This window comes from Medicago truncatula, chromosome 1 (genome assembly GCF_003473485.1).
Source record: "Medicago truncatula cultivar Jemalong A17 chromosome 1, MtrunA17r5.0-ANR, whole genome shotgun sequence".
NCBI classification, from domain to species: domain Eukaryota; kingdom Viridiplantae; phylum Streptophyta; class Magnoliopsida; order Fabales; family Fabaceae; genus Medicago; species Medicago truncatula.
Window position 1 is genome coordinate 37498420 of NC_053042.1, and position 21568 is coordinate 37519987.

At 33.0% G+C, this 21568-nt stretch overlaps 2 protein-coding genes across 4 annotated transcripts; both read right to left on the reverse strand.

The window, feature by feature from the left end:
• Positions 1-2109: 2109 nt before the first annotated feature.
• LOC11425070 (uncharacterized) lies at positions 2110-8628 on the reverse strand. Of its 2 annotated transcripts, none has more exons than XM_003590792.4 (9): positions 8367-8628; positions 7081-7782; positions 5403-6495; positions 4898-5150; positions 4590-4796; positions 4118-4291; positions 3380-3568; positions 3182-3295; positions 2110-2563 (listed from the first exon to the last, which is right to left on the reverse strand). In XM_003590792.4, exons 2-9 carry the CDS (start codon positions 7742-7744, stop codon positions 2273-2275), a joined length of 2985 nt encoding a protein of 994 aa, XP_003590840.1. In that variant the 5' UTR covers positions 7745-7782; positions 8367-8628; the 3' UTR covers positions 2110-2272. The 2 variants fall into 2 exon arrangements, with proteins under 2 accessions (XP_003590840.1, XP_024636783.1); XM_024781015.2 differs by lacking the exon at positions 8367-8628 and adding an exon at positions 8271-8312.
• A 1510-nt stretch (positions 8629-10138) lies between these two features.
• LOC11434607 (serine/threonine protein phosphatase 2A regulatory subunit B''beta) lies at positions 10139-21051 on the reverse strand. 2 transcript variants are annotated; one of them, XM_024781023.2, is made up of 13 exons: positions 20511-21051; positions 17166-17408; positions 16946-17051; positions 16736-16835; positions 14440-14545; positions 14199-14289; positions 13693-13834; positions 13332-13479; positions 12711-12820; positions 11435-11591; positions 11219-11344; positions 10972-11119; positions 10139-10512 (listed from the first exon to the last, which is right to left on the reverse strand). In XM_024781023.2, exons 1-12 carry the CDS (start codon positions 20658-20660, stop codon positions 10979-10981), a joined length of 1620 nt encoding a protein of 539 aa, XP_024636791.1. In that variant the 5' UTR covers positions 20661-21051; the 3' UTR covers positions 10139-10512; positions 10972-10978. The 2 variants fall into 2 exon arrangements, with proteins under 2 accessions (XP_024636791.1, XP_003590841.2); XM_003590793.4 differs by having other exon boundaries at positions 10968-11119; positions 20511-21050.
• Positions 21052-21568: the final 517 nt, after the last annotated feature.

The following is a 21568-nucleotide window of genomic DNA, read 5'->3' on the forward strand; positions in this document are numbered from 1 at the left end:
AGGACAAACAATATTAATGAAATAAATACCGTAAATGAGACAAGAATACTATACAAAGGGAGTACGACATATACATTGAATGTAAAAATAACCATTTTGACGCTAATTATAATTCAACATTTCTCATAACATTTATTACATTTTCATTTAAGATAATAAATAGTTGATCCGCATATAGTCTAAATTCGTATTTAAAATAATAAATTAAAAAAGTAAATCAAAAAAAAGTAAATAACCATATATACAAATAATACTATACAAAGGTAGTACGACATATACATTGAATGCAAAAATAACCATTTTGACGCTAATTGTAATTCAATATTTCTTATAACGTTTATTACATTTCCATTTAAGATAATAAATAGTTGATCCATATATAGTCCAAATGCGTATTTAAATTAATAAACTTTGATACCACAATATTGTTAAAATTCATCATTCCACACAAATTACGAAAATATGATAAATGAAAGAAAAAAAATATTTTGTTTTATTAATTTATCTATATTATCTATTGATATATTCTCGTTATCATAAACTAGCATTTAGACGGGCACATAGTGTCTGTCTATTCGTTTTTTATTGGACTAACATGTGTAAATTATGAACAATTTTTTTATTTTTTTTATTTTTAAAATTAGTTAGATTTTGACTAAGATTATAAATATATATGTTTTATCTCATATCCCTTCTTTTTCCTATATATATATATATATATATATATCAATGACATCGACAATATAACATTATTATAGAAAAATTTGTTTAAGGGTATAAATTTGTTTGAATGAGAAAGATATTGAATGTGAGAAGTTATTTATGATGAGTTTGTTTGATTGTTCATTTTATTTGAAAATGTTTGCTTGACCTAAAAGAACATGTTTAATTGTATATCTGTTTTTTTTTTTCCTGTCAATTAACCAAGTGGCTAGAAATCCACCTTATAAAGTGAATAAATGGAGTGTTTGAAGTTCGAACCATGACCGCTGCATAAATTATGCAATTCTTTTACCAATTGAGTTAAGCTCACGGGGACAATTGTATATCTACTTTATTGCATTGGTTATAGTTTTTTTGGTATATATCACAATCAAATAATTTTGGCAAATAAGATCAAAATAAGTGCCTCTAGTGAAAGGGGAAGACTTTGGTGTTTCACTTTATTTCTTTATAATACAAAACCCTCCTCATTTGGGGAACTCAAAAGTTGTATTGGAGGAGGGTTTTTTTTTTTTTTTTGGGGGGGGGTGGTTTCAGAGGGTTTACATGAATTCTTCAAATTTAATCTAAATAATTATAATATTCTTAAAATTAAAAATATATTAGTCATAAGCATTAATTTATCATTCTCTAAAAAATTACTCTTTCAAAAATTGTAAAAGACTTTACCATTTCCCCCTATATTTCCAACCCTCCAAAACCTTCCATTCCTTTCTCCTTCAAACTCCCAAACAAAGCCTAAGAGACGTGGAAAGAGAGTCCCACCAAACTATTAAATGAGCCAAGTCTAAGTCATTCATTTTTTTCACAAGTCAAACTCAAATTTTAAGCATTCAACTAGACTCTCATTTACACTCTTAAATAAGGATGTATAATATTTTTTTCCCAAGTAGTTTAGTGGTTAAAATTAACATCTTAAGATAAATAAGTTAGAAATTCAGGTTTCGAATCCCAACCATTGCATATATAATACAATGCCCTTATCAAATGAGTTAAACTCAGGAGGATAAATAAATTTACGTCTATATTTAACCATTTGGGATCATAATATCATCACACTAATAATATTAATTTTTAAAACATCTATAGAAAATCTTCGTAGTAAATATGATTACAGCTTACACGTGAGATTAAAAAAAGTTACACTGACAGAGTATATAATAATATCCATAAAAAGAAATTTATTCCTTAACGTTTGAATATTTAGTTAAAAGGAAATGATAAAAAGTGTCCATCGTTAAATTATGTTATACTAGTTTAATGTAAATTATACCAGTTGATATTGGAAACTTTATTGTGCTCTTTTTCCAAAAGATCTTCCTTAGAATGCAAGTCAAATTATGAAATCAAAATATGTGGATACTTGTTTTATAGCTAGGGATAAAATTTCATTCACCATGACACAATAACTTCTCATTTGCAATAAAATGTACAAGATTATAAAAGGCCATCATCATTATTACTCTTATTGTTAAAAAAAAAAACTGCTATACTATAGGGTAAATTGTATACAAAATATACAAAAATTAAAAAAATGATTGAATGCATGTCACTCACTACTCTTCCACACTTCTCTCAAAAGTTCATATCTAACAACCTTACGACCACCCTTTACTACTGAAAACTTTTTCTTAGGATCATCCATGCCAAGAGCAGAAAGAGGTGAATCTAATTCATCAAGTTCATCATCACTTGTATATAACTTTTTAAGCACAAATGATCCACTTCTTAGTGAAGGGGTTCCCACTTCTTTAACTGAAGAAGTTGGAGGTGGTGCATATAATGTGGAACCAACACTGCATGGAAAGCTATTGATGGACCCTTCATCATCCTCAACATCCTAAAATCAAGAAAAAGGATAGTTCAGTTATTTGCTTATATCTTTTTTCTCTATCACGGTTATTGAATCGATATTCAAGTAGTGAATCGGAAGATTTATTCAAGTAGTTAATTGTGAAGTGTAAGATACATTACAGATAAAATATAACGTTTTGAAATAAAAACAAGGGACATAACAAAATTATAAGCTGGTATGTCATATATGAACTTCAAAATGATTCAAGAGATTCAAGTCATAAATCAAATCACAAAAGAAGAAACGTGGCTGGCTAATGGATATACAAAGCAGAGAAAAAGAAGTGGCTATTACACAAAGTTTAGGTAGTGATTCATTAGAACGAATCGAGAATCATTTAATGGATTAGGATTTAAAATGAGATTCATATCCAAAATAAAATACACACACACACACACACTAAAGACTCGTAGATTTGAGTTTGGTTTTGTTATGAATCGAGATACAACTCACATGTATAGTAAGTATGTTACTGATGACCATGTTCTCTATGTTAGAAGTTAAGGGGCAAAAACAATGCTTAGACAGACACATAATATAGGCATTGCAGTAATTGCTTGAAATCAAAGAGAAATAAAAAAACAATGCAACAAGTTAACCAACCTCATTGTACAAGGCCTCGAGAACAGCATTTGGGACAGGTCCAGGAGAGAACTCATCGGGAACAAAGTTGTCGACGACTTGTTTTATCAATGATATGCCAAATCTTGGACATAACTATAGAAGTTTTTTGCATGATGAAAATCAAAACCAAAAAATATAAATGAAAAACACAAGTTGAAAAATAAAAAGTAATCAAACCTCTTTTCTCATAGAGCGATCTGCAAGCATATCGAAAGGAAGCATCATTAGATCACTCAATGCGTTCAGGAGAGGGAAAGGTTTGAAGGGCGGTTCATATTTTGAGTCATCATTTTCATTGTTATCTTCATGAGAGTCACAATCATCAATGCCAAACAAATCTGAAAGCCATCTTGACCAGTCACCAATCTGAGTAGACAGCGAGAAGTTACCAATAGTACATACATAGAAAATCCTTAGTGGAATTACAACAGAGCTTATCTAACTAGGTATAATTAGCTATACGGATCAAATAATCTAAGAAAGTTTCGAGTGAAGCCAAATTTTGAATGATGTTGATGAATTCAAAAATCATTTTCTCAAAACACCAAATTTGTTGTGGTAAATTCTGTAAATTTCTATAAAATATATCTTGAGTAAAAAGTTAATAATTAGAGGTATCACAATACCCTCTAACACACTAGCATTTTTTTTCACTATTAGGACTAAGATTATGTTTTTTTCCTTCAATTATTCCACCAAAATATCATAAGACACTTCACATCTTGTAAATGCTAACTAACTTTCTTAAAGTCATCGCTAATGCATATTGCTGTAAAAAGCATGCCTTGCCGCGAAGCATATCTAGAGTACTGCAAGAAACATTTCTGATTGAGAATCCAAGTCTGAAGATTATTATCAATCTTGTGTTTTTTTTAAAAAGAAAGAAGGTTCAGAAACACATGTTTAGTCACTCACAGCATTCTTTAGTTGTGCGCCAGCCCCAAAGCCTGATTTTCCAGATGGAATAGGAAGAACCTTAGAATCACTAATAGGGTCAGATATAGGATCCGTGGGCATCTCATCGGCTGATTCCCGAAGAATAGCATTGAACATCGCCACATCAAGTCTATTAACCAACTGTTCCATCACCTACCAAAACAAGAGAAATCCTATTTCAATCAGGTTCCATTTCAATTATTTTATAAATATAGGAACAATAGGAACAAATAGCTCATATCATCATTAAGAGCAAACATGAACATCCACACTATCTATCCAACTTGAAACATTTCAACAATAAACGAATAATATAACTACTAGGTTAGATATTTTGTCAGAAAAATTGAACATATAAATCTACATCCATATACATGTAAAAAATCAGAATATAAAAATGAATCCAGCATTGAAAACATATTGCATCACGAATACGGATGTTAAATTATACCATTCTAGATATCACAGGCAAGCAACCACAATCAAGCCCCCCAGCTCGAAGAGGACAAAGCCTTTCACATGAATCCTTAAAAGCTCTTTTCCATAAATCAATAGAAAAGTTTCCTTGATCTTGATCACCGATAATATATCTCTTCCCATTGGTTTTCCGAGAGCTAGAGCTCTTAGCTGCTGCAGACTGCATGTATGGAGTCAGCGTCTGGCAACAACAACAACAAAAATATCAGTAAAAGGTACAAGAGAGCATTCAGTTTCAAATGAAAGTTTCTTGTGAGATGACAACAAAGCAAAAGATCCAACCTGCCACCACACTGACTCAACAATTCTAGAGAATATCCACGCTTCAACCTTTTCCAATGCGACTAAAAATGTCTCTGGATCCAGCCAGTTATGAAAGTATTCTTCTGTATTTTCTTTTTCTTGTTCATGAAGAGTGAGACCATTTACGTAACGTTCACCATTGATGCATGCAGCATCGCCAAGGTCTTTATGTTCAACTCCTTTGCTCACAATTGCTCTCAGCAATATTATGTTTGAGAACCAGAATGTCAACCTATTCATGGTTACAAAACAGTAAACTAATAACTGGTATGAAATGCATGAAAATGATGAAATCTACGTTCAGGCCTTTTTGAAAAATGATAACAAATCAAAAAAATTCAATAGATACGATGGCAATCAATCTTTATCCCATTAGTTTAATTGCAATTTAGAACTATGAGAACACGGTGATCAGTTGTATGCTCCTGAGCTATTATATCATTTCGGCATAGTTTAAAAAGTTATGAAATCAACTTTTACATACCTTGGAACATCGTTTCCACATGCTTTAGAAACAAAAACAAATCCTGAGACGATGCTCTGGGCTGCACTAGCTATTTTATCAGGGGAGCCAGCTTTACGAGCATGGAAATAGAATCTAGACAATCGCCGAGCAGGTGCATGAACTTTGTTTGATGAGCCGTGTTCAGCAATAACCGAGTACATTGAAGCCTCAAGAGCAGCAGCTTCCTTGAGCTCTTCACGAAGCCTTTCAACTTCGGCCTTCAATTCAGTATTATCATTAAGAAGGCTGCCATTGACATTAACGTCTTTATGACAAGCAGCATCAACATGAACACCATTTAAAGTTTTAATTTTCTCTTCCCGATCAAGGTTTTGACTCCTGATAAACTGCCCGCTGCTCTCAGTAGTTTGTAAAGGAAACTTTTCATTTCTCACATCCTCGGCTTTATCATTTGTCAAAATAATTGTTGGATGTTCATGTGATTTTTTTCTTCGCAGAAGAGTATCATTATTAAATTTTCCTGCCCATGTAGATTCATCATCTGAAAAATTATTATCAAGCACATTTTCTAAAACTTCATTACTTACAGTTGACTGTTTTCTTACTTTTCTTCTCTCATCCATTTTTTCTTTGTCTTCTATCATACCAATGTTAGAAACACTGCTAACTTTTTCAGGAAAACTTTCTTTATATCTATGGTTTTCTGTGCTATCTCGATTTATGCTATCCTCTGATGTCACTTGAGATTGGGAAGATATTTCAAAGCGTGGTTTCATACTTGATGAAGTGTATGGAGATGGAGCTACGTCTTTGAACCTATTACCAGTGATATCTTGCCAACGGGATCGTTGAATGTTTATTTGAATCTCAGAACTTGCATCAGCAACCTTGACACTTCCCTCAGATATTTTAGGGACAGAAGTCCTTCCACTCTCAGCATTTGCCATACCTGAGCGTAGAACCATAGACGAAGAGGGAGGTTCGATGCCATTGACCTGTGCGGATGCTTCAGCCTTTGTGTTTGTAGGTAACCAAGAAGTAGTACTTTCTGAGGGTTGAATACATTCTCCATTAGATCCCTTTTTTCCTCCTTCACTGATTTCAAAGATGTCTGAAATCAAATTGCAACAGGCTATTAAAAATGACAAATTAGAAAATTGCATTTTGCGCGCATATTATCTGTCCAGACTCCAGAGATCAGGTAATCAAAAGAAAAACTGTAGCGTCTGTAATAAGCCTACATAGTTTCATCACTATGTATCTAGTATCTATCAACTACATCTACATACAATTTTAAAAGAACCTGACAACACATTTAGAGTTCAAAAACCAACTTTATAGGGTAATTGATATACAAATGTAAAATGAGCATAAGTCATGTCATCTCCTGAATATGGTAAGACCAACAGAACATGAACTGCAGAAGCATACAACCAAACATAAGCATATGATCAATGCATATGTTCATACGCACAGCGATAAAGAAAAAAACAATTGATACTGTAAGTCTATAACCAAATGTAAAGATCATAGCAGTTTTTTCGTTGAGCAAAATCCAGTTAGAGTGACATAGAATCGTTGTGAAATGGTCTATTACTAGCAAATCATAACAAAGGAATATCCATAAAATGTAGATTGGATTCCCTTTGCACACAAGATAAATCACTTTAGTACTTTTCACTTATAGGGCACAAACCTCTTGTAGGCTCTGTAGCAGAATTATTTGAAGGAATGTCATCAGTTTCATCATCGGTAAAAGAGGCAATTTCAATATCATCTTCCTCATCATCATCTTTAACTGACTGTGGTAGTGATACAGATTCCCTTTCTTCCTTTTCTACCGACAATTCTTTTGACAAGTTGCTGCTTGGTGATGAGCTTGAACATTCCATATCAAATGGCTGAATACTAACATACATCAACGGCTGCGTTGAACTCCTAAAAGTCTTCTTGCAGTTCAACTGAAAACTTATGGCTTTAACTTCCTTAATAATTCCAAAATCTGCAAAGTTTATAGTGGCTGATCCTAGTAGTTGGTTCTTCACTGTCCTATCATACAAATGAAACTCTAAGTAGTTTTTCTTGAAATTTTCGCGGTTTTTTTCTTTCTTAGATGCTTCTCTTAACATAAACACTGAAAGCTTGAAAGGCTCATTAAACTCGATTTTCCCGTTACCGACGTTGGATGCTAAAGAGCCGGAATTTTTGTCTCCATTTTCCCATTGCAGGAGCACAGATTGAACAGACCTCAGTGATTGTGAAGGTGGCCATGGTTTGATCTCATGAACATGGATGATGTAGTTAACTTGAATTGAATCTGAAACAGTTTTTCTACTCTTTGTTCTTATTCCCAATACCATCTTCACCAAAAATTAACCAGTGCTATTATTCTTTGTTGCTAAATGATGAAACAAAAACACAGAAACAAAAGTTAGATAAAAAAAAAAAGGGATGGTCTAATACATTTCACACATACTTAACTTCCATAATTAACATAAATAATTTAGTTAGTTAAAATGATGATGTTTATGGAAAACAAGCCAGCTATCTATGATTAAAGGAAAAATATAAGAAGGTGAGTTAGTCTCATTCATCTCCTTATTATACTATAATGAAACTTTGAAGCAATGCATAACATAATGCATTTTGATTGAAGAGAAATTCATTGTCACATCAAATAAGAAACAAAAAATTAAAGTGAGACTAATTCTTCATACTTTTGAATAATGAATGAATGAATGAATGAGAATTGAAAAGAGAAGATTATACTACATAAATATATTGAATGAGAAGAGACAAAAGGAACCGAGTGGAATGAGGTAAGAAAGAAGAAAAATAAGATTCTAGGCTCTAGAGGAAACAATAAATTAAGCAAAGAGTGAAAACCTGATAAAGCTCAAGTAAGCTATTAAGTATGGATTAACAAAGTGATGATGAAATAAACAAGAGTTGGAATAATATAAATAAAATAAAAAAACTAACCAGCAATTAAGGAAGAGGAAGGTAACTTGGAATGAGATCAATGAAAATTAGGTAGAATGAAATTGATAGAGAGTGTAGAAGCCAATAATAATGAGAGAGAGAGAGAGAGAGAGAGAGAGAGGTTTGAAAAGGAAGAAGAAAGTGATGATGGTGATTGAAATTGAAAGATGAGAGAGGCAATGGCAATGCAATTGAAAAGGTTGAAGAGTAACAGAGTTAAGGAAAAAGAAAAGTAAAAAAGGAAAGAATAACAGAACAGAAGGAAGAAAACAAAACTAAATCAAAGCGTGTCTTCCGCATAACACAACAGAAGAACATGTTTATGTTACATTAAAATACTATGATTTTCTTTACTCTGGTCCCACCTTAACACTATCTTCATTTTACTTTCTTATGCATGTCCAATATTTATTTTCACAATCAATTTCAAACAGTTTGGCAGGCAGGCCCCAACAGTATTTTTAATAATCAAAATTGAAATCTTGACCAAAAATATTTAAATTATATATATATATATATATATGGTTGTCATTCATACTTTTCCCATTTGTTGTTATACTGCAGACATTCACCAACAAAAAGGTCACCATCATTCTTTTATTTTTATTTTATTATTGTTATAATTAGGCTAATATTCAGTAAGATTGGATTGGAGGTGAAGAATAGAATAAGTTAATTACATTTTAAAGTGGAATAAGTTTTTGCAAGAATATAAGGATGGTTTGGTAAAGAATTAAAAAGTTGAGTTATAAATAAAACCATCGAATAGAATATAACAAAATATATATAAAAATAATAATATAATACTAAACTAAAATAACCCAAGAATATTTGAATAAGATGATAAAGATATTTTCTAATTTAACTAGAGGTTATGCATTCAAACTCCTCCATATAAATTCAATAGTGATAAATCCTTTAAAGGAGAGTTTTACTGTTCATATTTAATCTTATCTAACTCAAAATATTAGTGTTTGCAGATGCACACAGAAAATATATGGTTCACACAAAATAAATATCAATCCAAACATAGGTAGATTTCAATAAGTAAATTGTAATATAAGTCGTAATCCTTGTTTGAGGATTCTGTCTTGCCTTAAATTGAAGTGACCTTCATCTATTTTTCTATTTTCTTATAATAATAATAAAATGATTAGAAAGAGTTCAATATTCTCATTACAAATCATCATTATTTACATTTTCTCATCTGTCTTCAAGTTTAGAAAGAGAGATGTATTTTTTGCTATAATTTAGCAATTAACATCCTAAACTTAACAAATACAATTGAGGAAATTTAAAAGAAAAGAAACAACTTGAACTGGCTGTACTTGTACATCGAAGGAGAGAACAAAAAGTTGAGTAGGTTTAACCCCCAAGTTCTTATAATCAGTTAACTTAACCTGCTCACTTACCATTATGGTTGAGTGACCATGACAGAATTATAGTTTAGGTTTAATCTTTCATAAGATTAGTGTGTTGAAGGTTTAGTTATTTCTAATTTACTCTATCTAAACTTAAATACAACTGTACTAACTAACATAACAATGAAATTTCAACTTTCTGGTTACATCCTCTTCATGATCTTTGAAAACATTAGATAACTTCCATTAAGAAACATCTATTGTTGAATTTTAGAAAACTAACTACCCACACGTCATTTATAGTTGAATCTTGATATAAGTTTTGTCTATTCCATTAAGAAAACTAACTATCCACAACGCTATGATGGTTTAGTTATATTGACTTGTATGTATCTTCGCTATATAGTAAACTAAAGAAACAAGTTGAAAGTTTAGTACAATTAATTGTGAAAATTTTAGTAAGAAAACAAAACCATGAAAACAACCAAAACTCAAAAGGAATGATGACCAAAAAACCCTCCAGTTACTTTTTACAGAAATTAAATTCCATATGGATTAGTCTAAAAAATAAAGTATATGAACAAGAACAATAAATCTGCACCAGCTGGTACCCTGTAGCTATTCTCATTTCCTTTACTAGACAAATTTCAGGAGAACCTCTCCAGAGCACTCAATTAGACATCTACCTCCAATACCAATACCTCCAAATGCATACTACTCCCACTCCCATGTTCAAATGGTAGAGTGTGAAGATTCTTAGAAGCACAACTTAGCCTTTGATTCACCTACAAGTTATGATATCCATTAGGTAGTGCAAGAAATACCATATATGTATATTTTATAATAAAAAGTTTAGATCAGTTGGATCCCGAGAACTCTATCAGAGTCGAGGAAAGTCTCATGAATCAAATGACGCTTACAAAGGTATTTACATTTACTTTCGGATAAGGTTCTTAAATCGGTAGCGAGATTCAAACTCACGTCCTTGTGGAATATGAGCCGAGTCCTTACCAACTACGTATATGTTTGGATAGGCAGTAAGTTTGACAAAATCATGGTGAACCATGATTTTGCTGAAGCTACGAAGTGTGGTTTTTTCTTTTAATAACTCGCAATGGCTCATTGTGATTCTGCCATTCTTACCACGAATCCAAACATGCACTAGACCAACCTCTGCTGGCAAATACAATATATTTATTATGAAATGAATATGTGACATGCAATGTACTACTCAACCTACCTACTTGAAATTCAGAAAGGGGCCTCAAGTGATTCTTCCCAGACATCTCCACTGGCATTTGACATATCTTCACCGTCTTCTTCCATAGAAAGCCTAATATACTCTCTATGCGCAAAACGGTCCCATTCGGTCATATTTGGATCCTCACGTTCCTGTACAACAAAGTGCCCTCCTTGTCATTAGAATTTACCAACAAAATATTGCCAAAGGTCTTCATTGATAGTGAAATAGAACCTAAGACTTGCTTCTACCTGACGTATAAGAAAGGGATCACGAGATTCAAAAGCGATAAACTTGTTGAGATTGAAAAGAATGTTGAAAACATTTCCAGAAAGTTTGCTGCTTTTCACATCTCGTAATGTGATATATCCTTCACTCTGCAAACATAGGACAGTTACCACATGCTATACGGTAGAGCAATAAAAACAAAACAAACAAAGAAGCAAAAACATGAATAAAGGAGAGACCTCTGGTCCAATCATATCAACAAGCTGACATAATATATCTTCAAAAAGCACTGGCTCTTGGGCCATACATTCCATCCGATGCAACTGCTCCTCATAAAAGAACAGCATTTCATTTGGTGTCAACACTCCATTTCCATCCAAATCAATGCATCTGAACCTACAAGGTTTGTGAAGAATAAAATCTATGAGATTCAATTTAATTTAAAGGCTGAGGAAGATAGGGTTAATAGTTTATCGAAAGTGAAACATGGCACTGGATCTTCAATCAATTTAAAAGTATTCTTTAGAAAAAAAAGGAAGACTAAAGAATGAAATTGACCAGCTGAAACTAGCTCGTCACATGTTTTAGGCTAGTTTTCACAGGTTTTGGAATTAACTAGGTTTTTTGTTAAATAGATCATACAACTATACAGTATCCAGTTCAAACCCGTCTAATTAGCTTAGTCTAGCCCGGTTTTGAAAGCAATACTCCAACTAATCTGAAGCATAGACAGAGTTATTTAAAAAGGGACAGCAGGCTTATGCAGGCGGGGTACTGATTTGTAATTGATAATGCAGAGTAGTAAAAAACAATGCTTGAAAAGTTGAAATCACACTGCAATTGATTGAATCACAAGAGTCCCGATTTAATAAATTAACAATAACAATTGAACAATTACAATCCAGAAGAAGAGCATAAAAAGTAACGGTATGACATAACAAAAGAACCACAAGAACCGCTATAAAGCACATGAAAAGTTGTCACCATCGTCATTATTATTATCATTATTTTAATTTTCTTATTGACATCGTCGGCGACTCAGCGTTGCTGTTTTGGTAAGAATATCTGAAATATATTATAATATCTTTGTAATATTATCTACTAATATTAGTTTTCATAAAACTTGGTCATTATCATAATTTGATTCGTGATTTCCCTATTAATTTATTTAGAATTAGGAGTCTTGTATTTGTATGCCTATAAATAGGGGTTAGTGTTTAGAATTTTGTATCAAGTTAATATCAAATCATTATCAATTATATTTCACCCTTTTTTTTTTATCAAGAATTATATTTCACCCTAAATATATGTTTATCTTATTCTTCTCATTCTTTTATCTAAAGCATCATACCTTAACAATAATTATAAGTTATTTCAGTATAATTGTGTGAATCAAATGGTAGAGAAAATAACTAGCTTTCATTTATCATCCAAGTTGACATATATCAGTCAAGACGTACGATTTTCTATGCTGCTAAAAGGATCTTCAGTATTTGAGAAGGCTAGGGAGTATACCAGTATTCCAGACTAGGTTCAGATGACTTATCTTCCTCTGCAAGTATGAAATGAACAAAATCTTCATAATTCATCTTCCCTTCAACTTTACTGCTAAATTTTCGCGGAACCTGTCTCAGTTTTAGCATAAATAAGACATACAAAAATATAAAATAGACTTGATTGATTGATGAAACAATTATCAGGCTCAGGACTCATCATTAAACAAAAGAATTTGAATTTATTTGCAAATCAAGTTCCACATTTAGAATACCTTCAAAATGAATAGAACTCGTTCTTGTTTAAGCCATTTACATTATTACCCTTTGAGTTAGACTATGCAATGTAGAGAAACTGATAAAGGCAAAATTATCAACTTCAATAATTAAAACTAAAATCAAATCATATAACCAAGTTTGAGTGGACTTCTAAACAATCACAACATAAAGCAAAGGGATTCAAAGTCAGATAAGAATATATCTTAAAACTTTCCAAACAAAGAATTTTATTTATAAATCAAATCAATCCCTAAAGACTAAAGTTATTTGTTCCAAACACTGAATTCACGGTACAAGCCTGGCATAGCCATACACAGTAAAACTAAACTTGGCATGCTAACAAAGATGGAAAATACATACAGACCTGGGAAAAAATTCTATCAACAATCCGATATGTAAGAGAATGGTTCCCATATTTAATAAGGTTCTCTCTGTCAATGAAAAAGTCGTGATCTGTGTCGAGCTCCCAAAATTTGCAGTAAATGACATAGAAGTGCTCATATGAGAAGTACCTGAAATTTCAACAGAGAACAAATGTAGCAAACAGAAATAAGCAGAGAAAGATCGAACTATGAAGAGACAACTAAACTGGAAATGAAAATCAGTCATGGGCTTGCACATCTTTGGTTATTTGTATGTATTGCATTCATTCAGAGTACTAAGATGGCATGTTTTAAGTAAAAAATATAGTTGATTTTTCAAACATTTTTAGCTAAAACCTTTACCTCAGAACTTTATTAATATCTTCTTCTTCATCTACATGCAGCATGGCATCAATTAGATTCCCACGCTTCAACTCCCTTAGAGTAAGTCGGCCATTTCCTGATCTATTCATGTAGTAAAATATTCTATGTATGACAGTCTCAGCTGTTTTAACCACAACAAAAAACAACAGTGAGAAATACCCCAAGAACATTTTTTTGAAACATATAAAATATATGTGATGTAAATAAAGATAGAATATGATAATATTATGAGATAGTCAGCATTCTAGCATGCCCACCCCATAAGAAAAACAGGGGGAAGGAAAAGAAAAAATTAAAGTAAATCATATCTTAATTGGAAAATCTTATTGTCAGACATTTCATTGGAAATTATCCCCAAAATAAGATACTAAAAGTGTTCCAAACAGGCCGATCAGAATTAGATATTGGGCAAGGCTGGCGACTAAGAGATCTGATTATATATAAAAAAAACAAAGTAATAATCTAAATAATATGATCATACATACCATATCTTTCCTGAAATTCAGGTGTGCTTTGCAAAAACTCCAATCCAGGATGAGAGGACAATAGTTCCCTCAAGATAGGTTTGAAATCATCCTACATTAAAAATAGAAAACGTAAACACATTTCTAATTCTAATGTATAGCATTTTAGTAAGCCTTTAATAATTCATGTTGAGAGTTGAGAGATAAACAGCAAAATACTTAGGGAGTAAGGGTATGACAGCTTATATAAAACAAAGCAAACCTGTACAAGGTATGTTCGATGTGGCTGCTTCAATATGGTATATATTTGTGTCGGTAAATCCATAGCTAACATGTTGCCTCGAATCCAATAGTCAATAAATTGATCCCTAAAATATATATGAAATGGTAAAGCCATCAGTCCAACAGGACCAAATGTTTACGGAAACAACTTCATAGTAAATAATAGCAAATCTATTACCCTTCTAGTTCTCAACAAAAGCCACAAATGATCTATTACGATAAAAGAAGTTTTGCACATACAATAAATTTCATAATAAAAAAACGAACTGGAAAACTGAGGGTGGTATTTTCCCCAGATAATTTTGAAAATGACTGCTACAATTCATCTAAAAACGAACAGGTGATGCTTTCCTGATTGCTCTATCAGTGGAAACACATAAATGAGCCAGCTTTTATCATTTGTTTGTAATTTATCCATCTATTACAGTATTGGATCAAATGCTACCTCCCTCCCTTTGTACAAAACCCTTTTGAGAAGTTAGCATGCTCCCATTTATAAGGTCCTCTTTAATTTCTCTTTTGCGTTAATTATTTTTTTACTAAAATACTGTAAATCACTTTACAATCTCTGTCTTGTGAAGAGTGGGGGAAAATCTGTTTTGACGAGTCCCAATATAATATTAAGTAGGTGAACAATTAGGTGGCAAGAGTGAGATGAAAATAATTTTAAGGGTAATTGTAGAAAAATAATATAAATCAAGAAACTTAATGTCAGTAACTAAAATATCCAACTTTTCTTAATTTCTTGTGATGTGAATTAGTTAAAGGGTCTTATATAGTGAGGAAGGTAGTAAATAATAACCAATAACAGATCAGGTAAAACAAATAATGCTTTTGTTACACGCATATTTTGTTGTTAATATATTACGAGTGACATATTTCAAAAACTAATTAAAAATATATTATGCTATACATCATACACCACTTGTCAAAAATTAACAATGACTGAACAGATAATATGATAAAAACTATATCAGGTATTATTTTCATTAGTCTATTGAATAGTAAATGATATGAACTAATAATGATGTCGATAATGAATTTTTTAATTTGAGTTAGTTTAGTGTTTTGATTTAGAGGTTAGCCTCCTTGTTGTGTTATTTTTTATGTACACACACACACACACACACTCAAACATGTGTGTTGTGTGTATATGTAAAATTTTGCATTTTGCGTAGGACCTAACTATCTATGTTACGATCATCCAGAAACAATCTTTCACCCTCTCTTAAGTTTGACAACATTACATCCATCTCTATCTTTTATAGACTATAGTCCTGCATTGAGTTACCCAGAAGTGTCACCAAGAACTACCAACTTTAGTTGTGTAAATTACTAAATTCAAAATTCACTTCAATATTGAATTCAAACAACAAAGAGAGGGTCCAGTTTATGAGTCCTAAAAAATAATTCTGAAATCACCACCCATAAAATAGTCAAACCACCAAGGGCAGTATTTTCCCTGGGTTAGTATTGTCATCCAAACATAAATGATATTATCAGAGTATCAGTGATGGCTGAGCTAAGGTTAAGCTACATTTCTTTCAAGCAATGTTTTAAAAACCAAACCAGATAATTCGATTGAACCGTGAACGGTCACTGTCTACGGTACAGTTAAAAGGGTAGCCCAGTGCACTAAAGCTCCCGCATACGCAGGGTCTGGGAAGGGGTCCCACCAATTGGGTATTAAACAATCTGTCTACGGTTCATTTATTTAAACAATTTGATTGTGGTTTTGTCCCAGTTCGAGTGGATTAAAGAAGTTGAACCATGACTCAGTGGTCTCGCTGGTTCCATGTCCGGTTCAGTTTTTAAAACAGTGCTTCACGGGAAAGAATGCGATATTAGAAAATTAAAGTGCACCAAACAGTGTAAACCCTATGGAGCATAACCTATTCAGTCAAAAATTATAACACATTCCAACTGCTTATTTTATCTGCAAACATCTGGCAGCCCTATTTTCCTTATTCTTATAGGGTGATGCTAACAAGTGTCCTAAGGGCAGTTAAGGACACTAAAAGTAGATTTTTTTTATTGAAAAGAACAATTTTTAAACTTTAAAAAAGTTGAATTCACAATTTTCCAAGAAAATATTACTATATTAGTTTCCTTAACTTGTGCCCTTCGGGCACTCATTAGTATTTTCCTTCTTTATATATCCAGTTAAAAGAAACAGCATCTATACAAAAATTAGAGCTAAATCTAAAATAAATTCAGAAAGCTTCATGTGATGCAATGACCTATTATGATGAAAAGTCCAATAAGAGATTTGGTACCTTGTTATGGTTCCTGTCAAATTGACATCAATCTTTTTGAAAAGAGCAGTCGAGAAAAATGATGGAATTTTGCATATCTCTTTCGTAAAAGACTTGAATTCTGACATTAGAATACAAAAACTAGGTTGAAAAAAAAAACTAGTATTTCTCCAGAATGATGTTGTAATTGAGAATATAGAACCAATAAGCTCACAAATATCATGTTCTTACCGAGTAATTGCAAACCATCCATATGACCATAAAATCGATTATCAACTTGAAACACGAAATGGTCTTTTATTTCATTTGGAGGTGGACGACCGTTTTTGAAGTAAAACTGCAAACATTCAAAGTAATGCTAATAACCATACAAGGAATTAATCTTTTCTAGACATAACCAATATTTTTTTACGAAAAAGAACAAACGATTAGTTAAGACAATGACAAATACCTGAGGAATTATCTCCCTTACAGGTTCACGGAGTACTTTTAGTGGAGAACCTAATGAAGAAGGGCTAGTTCTCTGTTTCATGGTTCGTGGGGAACCAGACGAACTGCGTGGTGAAAGTGGTGGTGTACTCGCAGCAGGAAATAAGGAAGGTAACGGGTTGATTGAAAGAGCATTTGTATTTGTTGAGTTCTCAAGTGCACTAAAAGGAACTCCAGCCTTTGCGTCAGCAAGCAATGACTTAACCTGTATTAAGAACGCATCCATGAAAAAATAAAACCCTGAAGGAAATATGCATAAAATACAGCTATGCAGATTAAACAAACAAGCACGCAAAAAAGAAATGGAAATGCTTTTGTAGAGGAAAATTTGGAAATAGATTAAAACATATCTAGTGCTAGGGCCTAGGACAGCATAATATCAAAACTCATCAGCCTTGCTAATAAACTTACACAATTCATGGGATATTGTATACCTTTTAAGTAAATTTTCCTTTTCTGCTTTCAAGTAATTGTCACAGAACATATATATTCTATAAAAATACATAGCTCAATATTGAGCCATATGTGAATCATGTAAGAGACGTAAAATAAATTTAAATTTTAACATTTACACTATTCATTTATACGGAAATTTAAAGTTTTATAACAACCACAGCAGGGCCATGGCAGATTGCAGTGACAGAACTCTGAAAGACCACGATTTTATGGCAGAACTTGCAAAGTAGCAACAGTAATGAATCTAGTGATCATGGAGGAAAAAGCGAAAATTTCTTTAAAAAATCAGGAAAAAAAAGGGTTTGGTCACGTGACCTGACCTGAACCCAGACCCCAAAATAACTAAAATCAAGAGGCTCTCTCTTCTCTCACCATGGTTCTATTGAACTGTCTTCCTCTGTTACGTCTGAGAGAGCTCAAACAGAACAAGACCATCTCCTACAGTGATTGCCTTCTCCTCCGGCGGTGAAGCATTTATATTTCCGCAGTTCACTCTACCGTCTTATTTCTGCACTACAGTTTTACGGCTCTTATGTTAGGTCTTTGACTATTATATTTATTTATGTACTGCAGCCTATTGGGATGCTATTTGCATTGCAATGTAGGGATAGGGATGGACACACTGTCACGGAGGTTAAAGCACAATTATAGGAAAAAACCATTTAGACAAACATGTTAATTAAAACCTGTTTTACAATACTCCTAACATGTGTTTTAAGAACCCAGCTCCACATAGATCATCAGCGTGCAAATTTTCTGCCATCTCATATCAAACTCACTCTCTCTGTTTGTCCATCTCCTTCGCCATCTCACGCCAAAATCACCTGCTCACACATTGTTGGTGGGCAACCAATCTCATTAACTGCAATTTTCTTAGTGTCTCTATATTCTTTTGTTCTCTTTTCCTCCATTTCCGTTGTGTGTTCCCAATCTCATATTTTGTTCTGTTATGTCTACCTCTCTATCCTTCTATCTGTCTTGTCCACTACATCCCTCTCTGTTCTGAGTTTTTTTTTTTTTTGTTACTCCATTGAAGAGAATCTACCCTCTTTGTTCAATGGTTCTCCTCTCTATTCTGCTCCCTCTATTATTATTATTATCAATCTCACCATTCTGTTTGTTGTCAGTAGTTTGAACATTGGCAGGTGTCCTTACATACATCTCCTTATAGTCCAATTAACGAGTATCCCTATTCTATTTGTTGTATGCGGTTCTACTAATGGCAAGTTAGCCTCATCATTCAGCAATTATTTCATATGTATGTGTGTGTGTGTGTGTGTGTGTATTATAACAGTTACACTTCCGCCATACACCACAATGCCAACTGCCATATTGTTGTGGTAGATCTTTGGCTAGCTGCCACAAACCGGCATCCACTGCTAGTAAAATAGATACAACTGTCTGCAAGCACTGTATAAGATTATTCCTGAAGTAAAACTGCTCTATAAGATGGTGATTAAAATGAACGCAACAAAAGAACAATCGTCCGTCTATTGTCAGAACAAAACAAATTCAGAAACATATAAGCATTCAATATGCTAAATTTAATGCACAAGCTTTTGCAAAGTTAATCACTTGCTATGCCTCAAAAGTCATCTTGAAGGTAGAGGAAAGTTCCACGACTAAAAATTATGGCCACAGAAGAGTTCAATTGTACAAAACATTAAATTGGAAGCCACTTTCTATGGCTGGCTGATGGGAGTCTTAAAGTTTAATCAAGGAAAAGGAGAGGTTCGTTAATTGTGTTTGAAAGTATAAAAGCAAAAATGGAGTCTTACATTGTCCTTTTGACGTCTCTTACAGGGTCATGTAAGAGACTTCAAAATGAATTCACACTATTCATGAGACAGCTTATACCTTTCATACGGAAAGTTAAAGTTTTATAACAACCACGGAAGGGCCATGGCAGATTGCAGTGACAGAAATCTGTAAGACTGCAATTTTATGGTAGGACTTGCATAGTGGCAACAGCAAGGAATCTAGTGAACACGGCGGAAAAAGAGGAAATTTCTAAAGAAATCAGGAAAAAAGGAGGTTTGGGTCATGTGACCTGACCTCACCTGAACCCAGACTCCAAATAAGAGAAAACCCAAAAAAACTTAAATCCAGAGACTCTCTTCTCTCACTGCTGTTCTATTTGAGGTCCTAAAACCGAATTAAAGAAATTCTTTAAAAAAACTAATGTATTTGGGGTCGATATTATACACAATAAAGCTACTTACAAAAGGGAAGAAACACTCAGATAACAAGTTTTTACGACATAGCATACACAACACCACAGAAAAATCCAAGCTACTTTTAGTTACAATCATGCAGCTAAAGTGATCCAAAGGATCCAATCCAATAATAATACAATAAGCCACTATCATATTAGGGCTTATAAACTAATTACTAACATCCAAAAAAAAACCTAATACGATACTGTAATTTCCTTTTTCTTCTATAGAACTTTTCTGATTCTACAATAATATAAGGGTGTTCTTTCCAAACTTAAACATTAACAATCACATTTTACTCCAATTTCACTAACTAAAAACCCCTCACGAAACAATACAAAAACACTTTCAATTTGCACAAAACTATCCATATTCCCCATTTTAGTTCAATTTCACTAACCAAAATCATTCATTGACTATGAAGCAACGGCACAAACACAAACATCATACACGACACTGACACATCAACACTGATAATGCATTAAAAAATAGCATAATTGAATGCAGCCACATGTGTCGGTGTCACACACGGTAGACACCGGACACGGTTTCAATCAGAAGTGTCGGTGCTACAGAGTACATTCATGAATAAAACTACAACTAGTTCAGTTCAAATCAACTATGTGTGTATGTACCAGGCGACAAGTATCAGGAAGTGAAAGCCACTGCGAGAAAAGCTCCTCAGCAACAACGGGACTCGATTTCAATGCAAAAGGAGACACTTCTTGAAGCAGCAACATATCTGGGTCCAAAGATTCCAACTTCCCAGTTTCGTCCACATCCATCACAACACAATTCAATCTCTCATACACTTAACAACCCTAATTCAATCAAAAATTCGTAACTTCACCAAAAACCCTAAACCCCACTTCTTCAACAATCACTTCAATTCCTTCGCTTATTCTTCTTCTATCACTTCGGTGAGTAGAACCCAGTTACCAAGTTCGCAACTTTCAGCGAAAAAAGATCATGGGTCACCACGAACTACGAAAAAAATCTAAATGGGTCGTTTTGTGCAATTGTTGAGGAGAATGACCACGACCCAGAATTGAAAATTGTAGGGAATTTGTAAGCATGAGAGGAAGAAGAAGAAGAAGAATCAGAGAGGGAAAATTTCTCAAGGTATGAGAAAATTCGAGTGTGAAATAGTGATAAAATAAAAATGAAAAGAAGAAAGAGAAAAAGAAAACCCTTGTTTGGTTGGTTTTGAGGTTTGAAAAAGAAATGAAAAATGAGAGAGGGAATGGAAATGGTAAGACTAATACCTCAAATTCGTCCTTGAATTTTGAAAAATCGGTCAAATTCGTCCTTGAATTTTGAAAAATCGGTCAAATTCGTCCATGAATTTTGCGAAATATCAAATTAATCTCTGAATTTACAAAATGTCAATCAAATCAGTCCCTCCATTAAGTTGGTCTGTTAACGGAGGTGACGTGTAACTTTAACCTCTTACAAAACTTACCACGTCATATGCCACGCAAGCAGGGACCAAACTGATTGATTTACACAAAATTTCCAAGGACCAAATTGATGGATTTTCAGAAAATTGGCAATGGCTCTCTCTCTTCTTTGTGAGTAACGGATCTTTCTCCTCTTCCTCATTAACAGCTATTTCTTCCACAAATATATAAATTTGGAACCCTAATTTTATAATTCCTTACATAGAGTTCAAAATCCCCAAAATTTCTTCCAT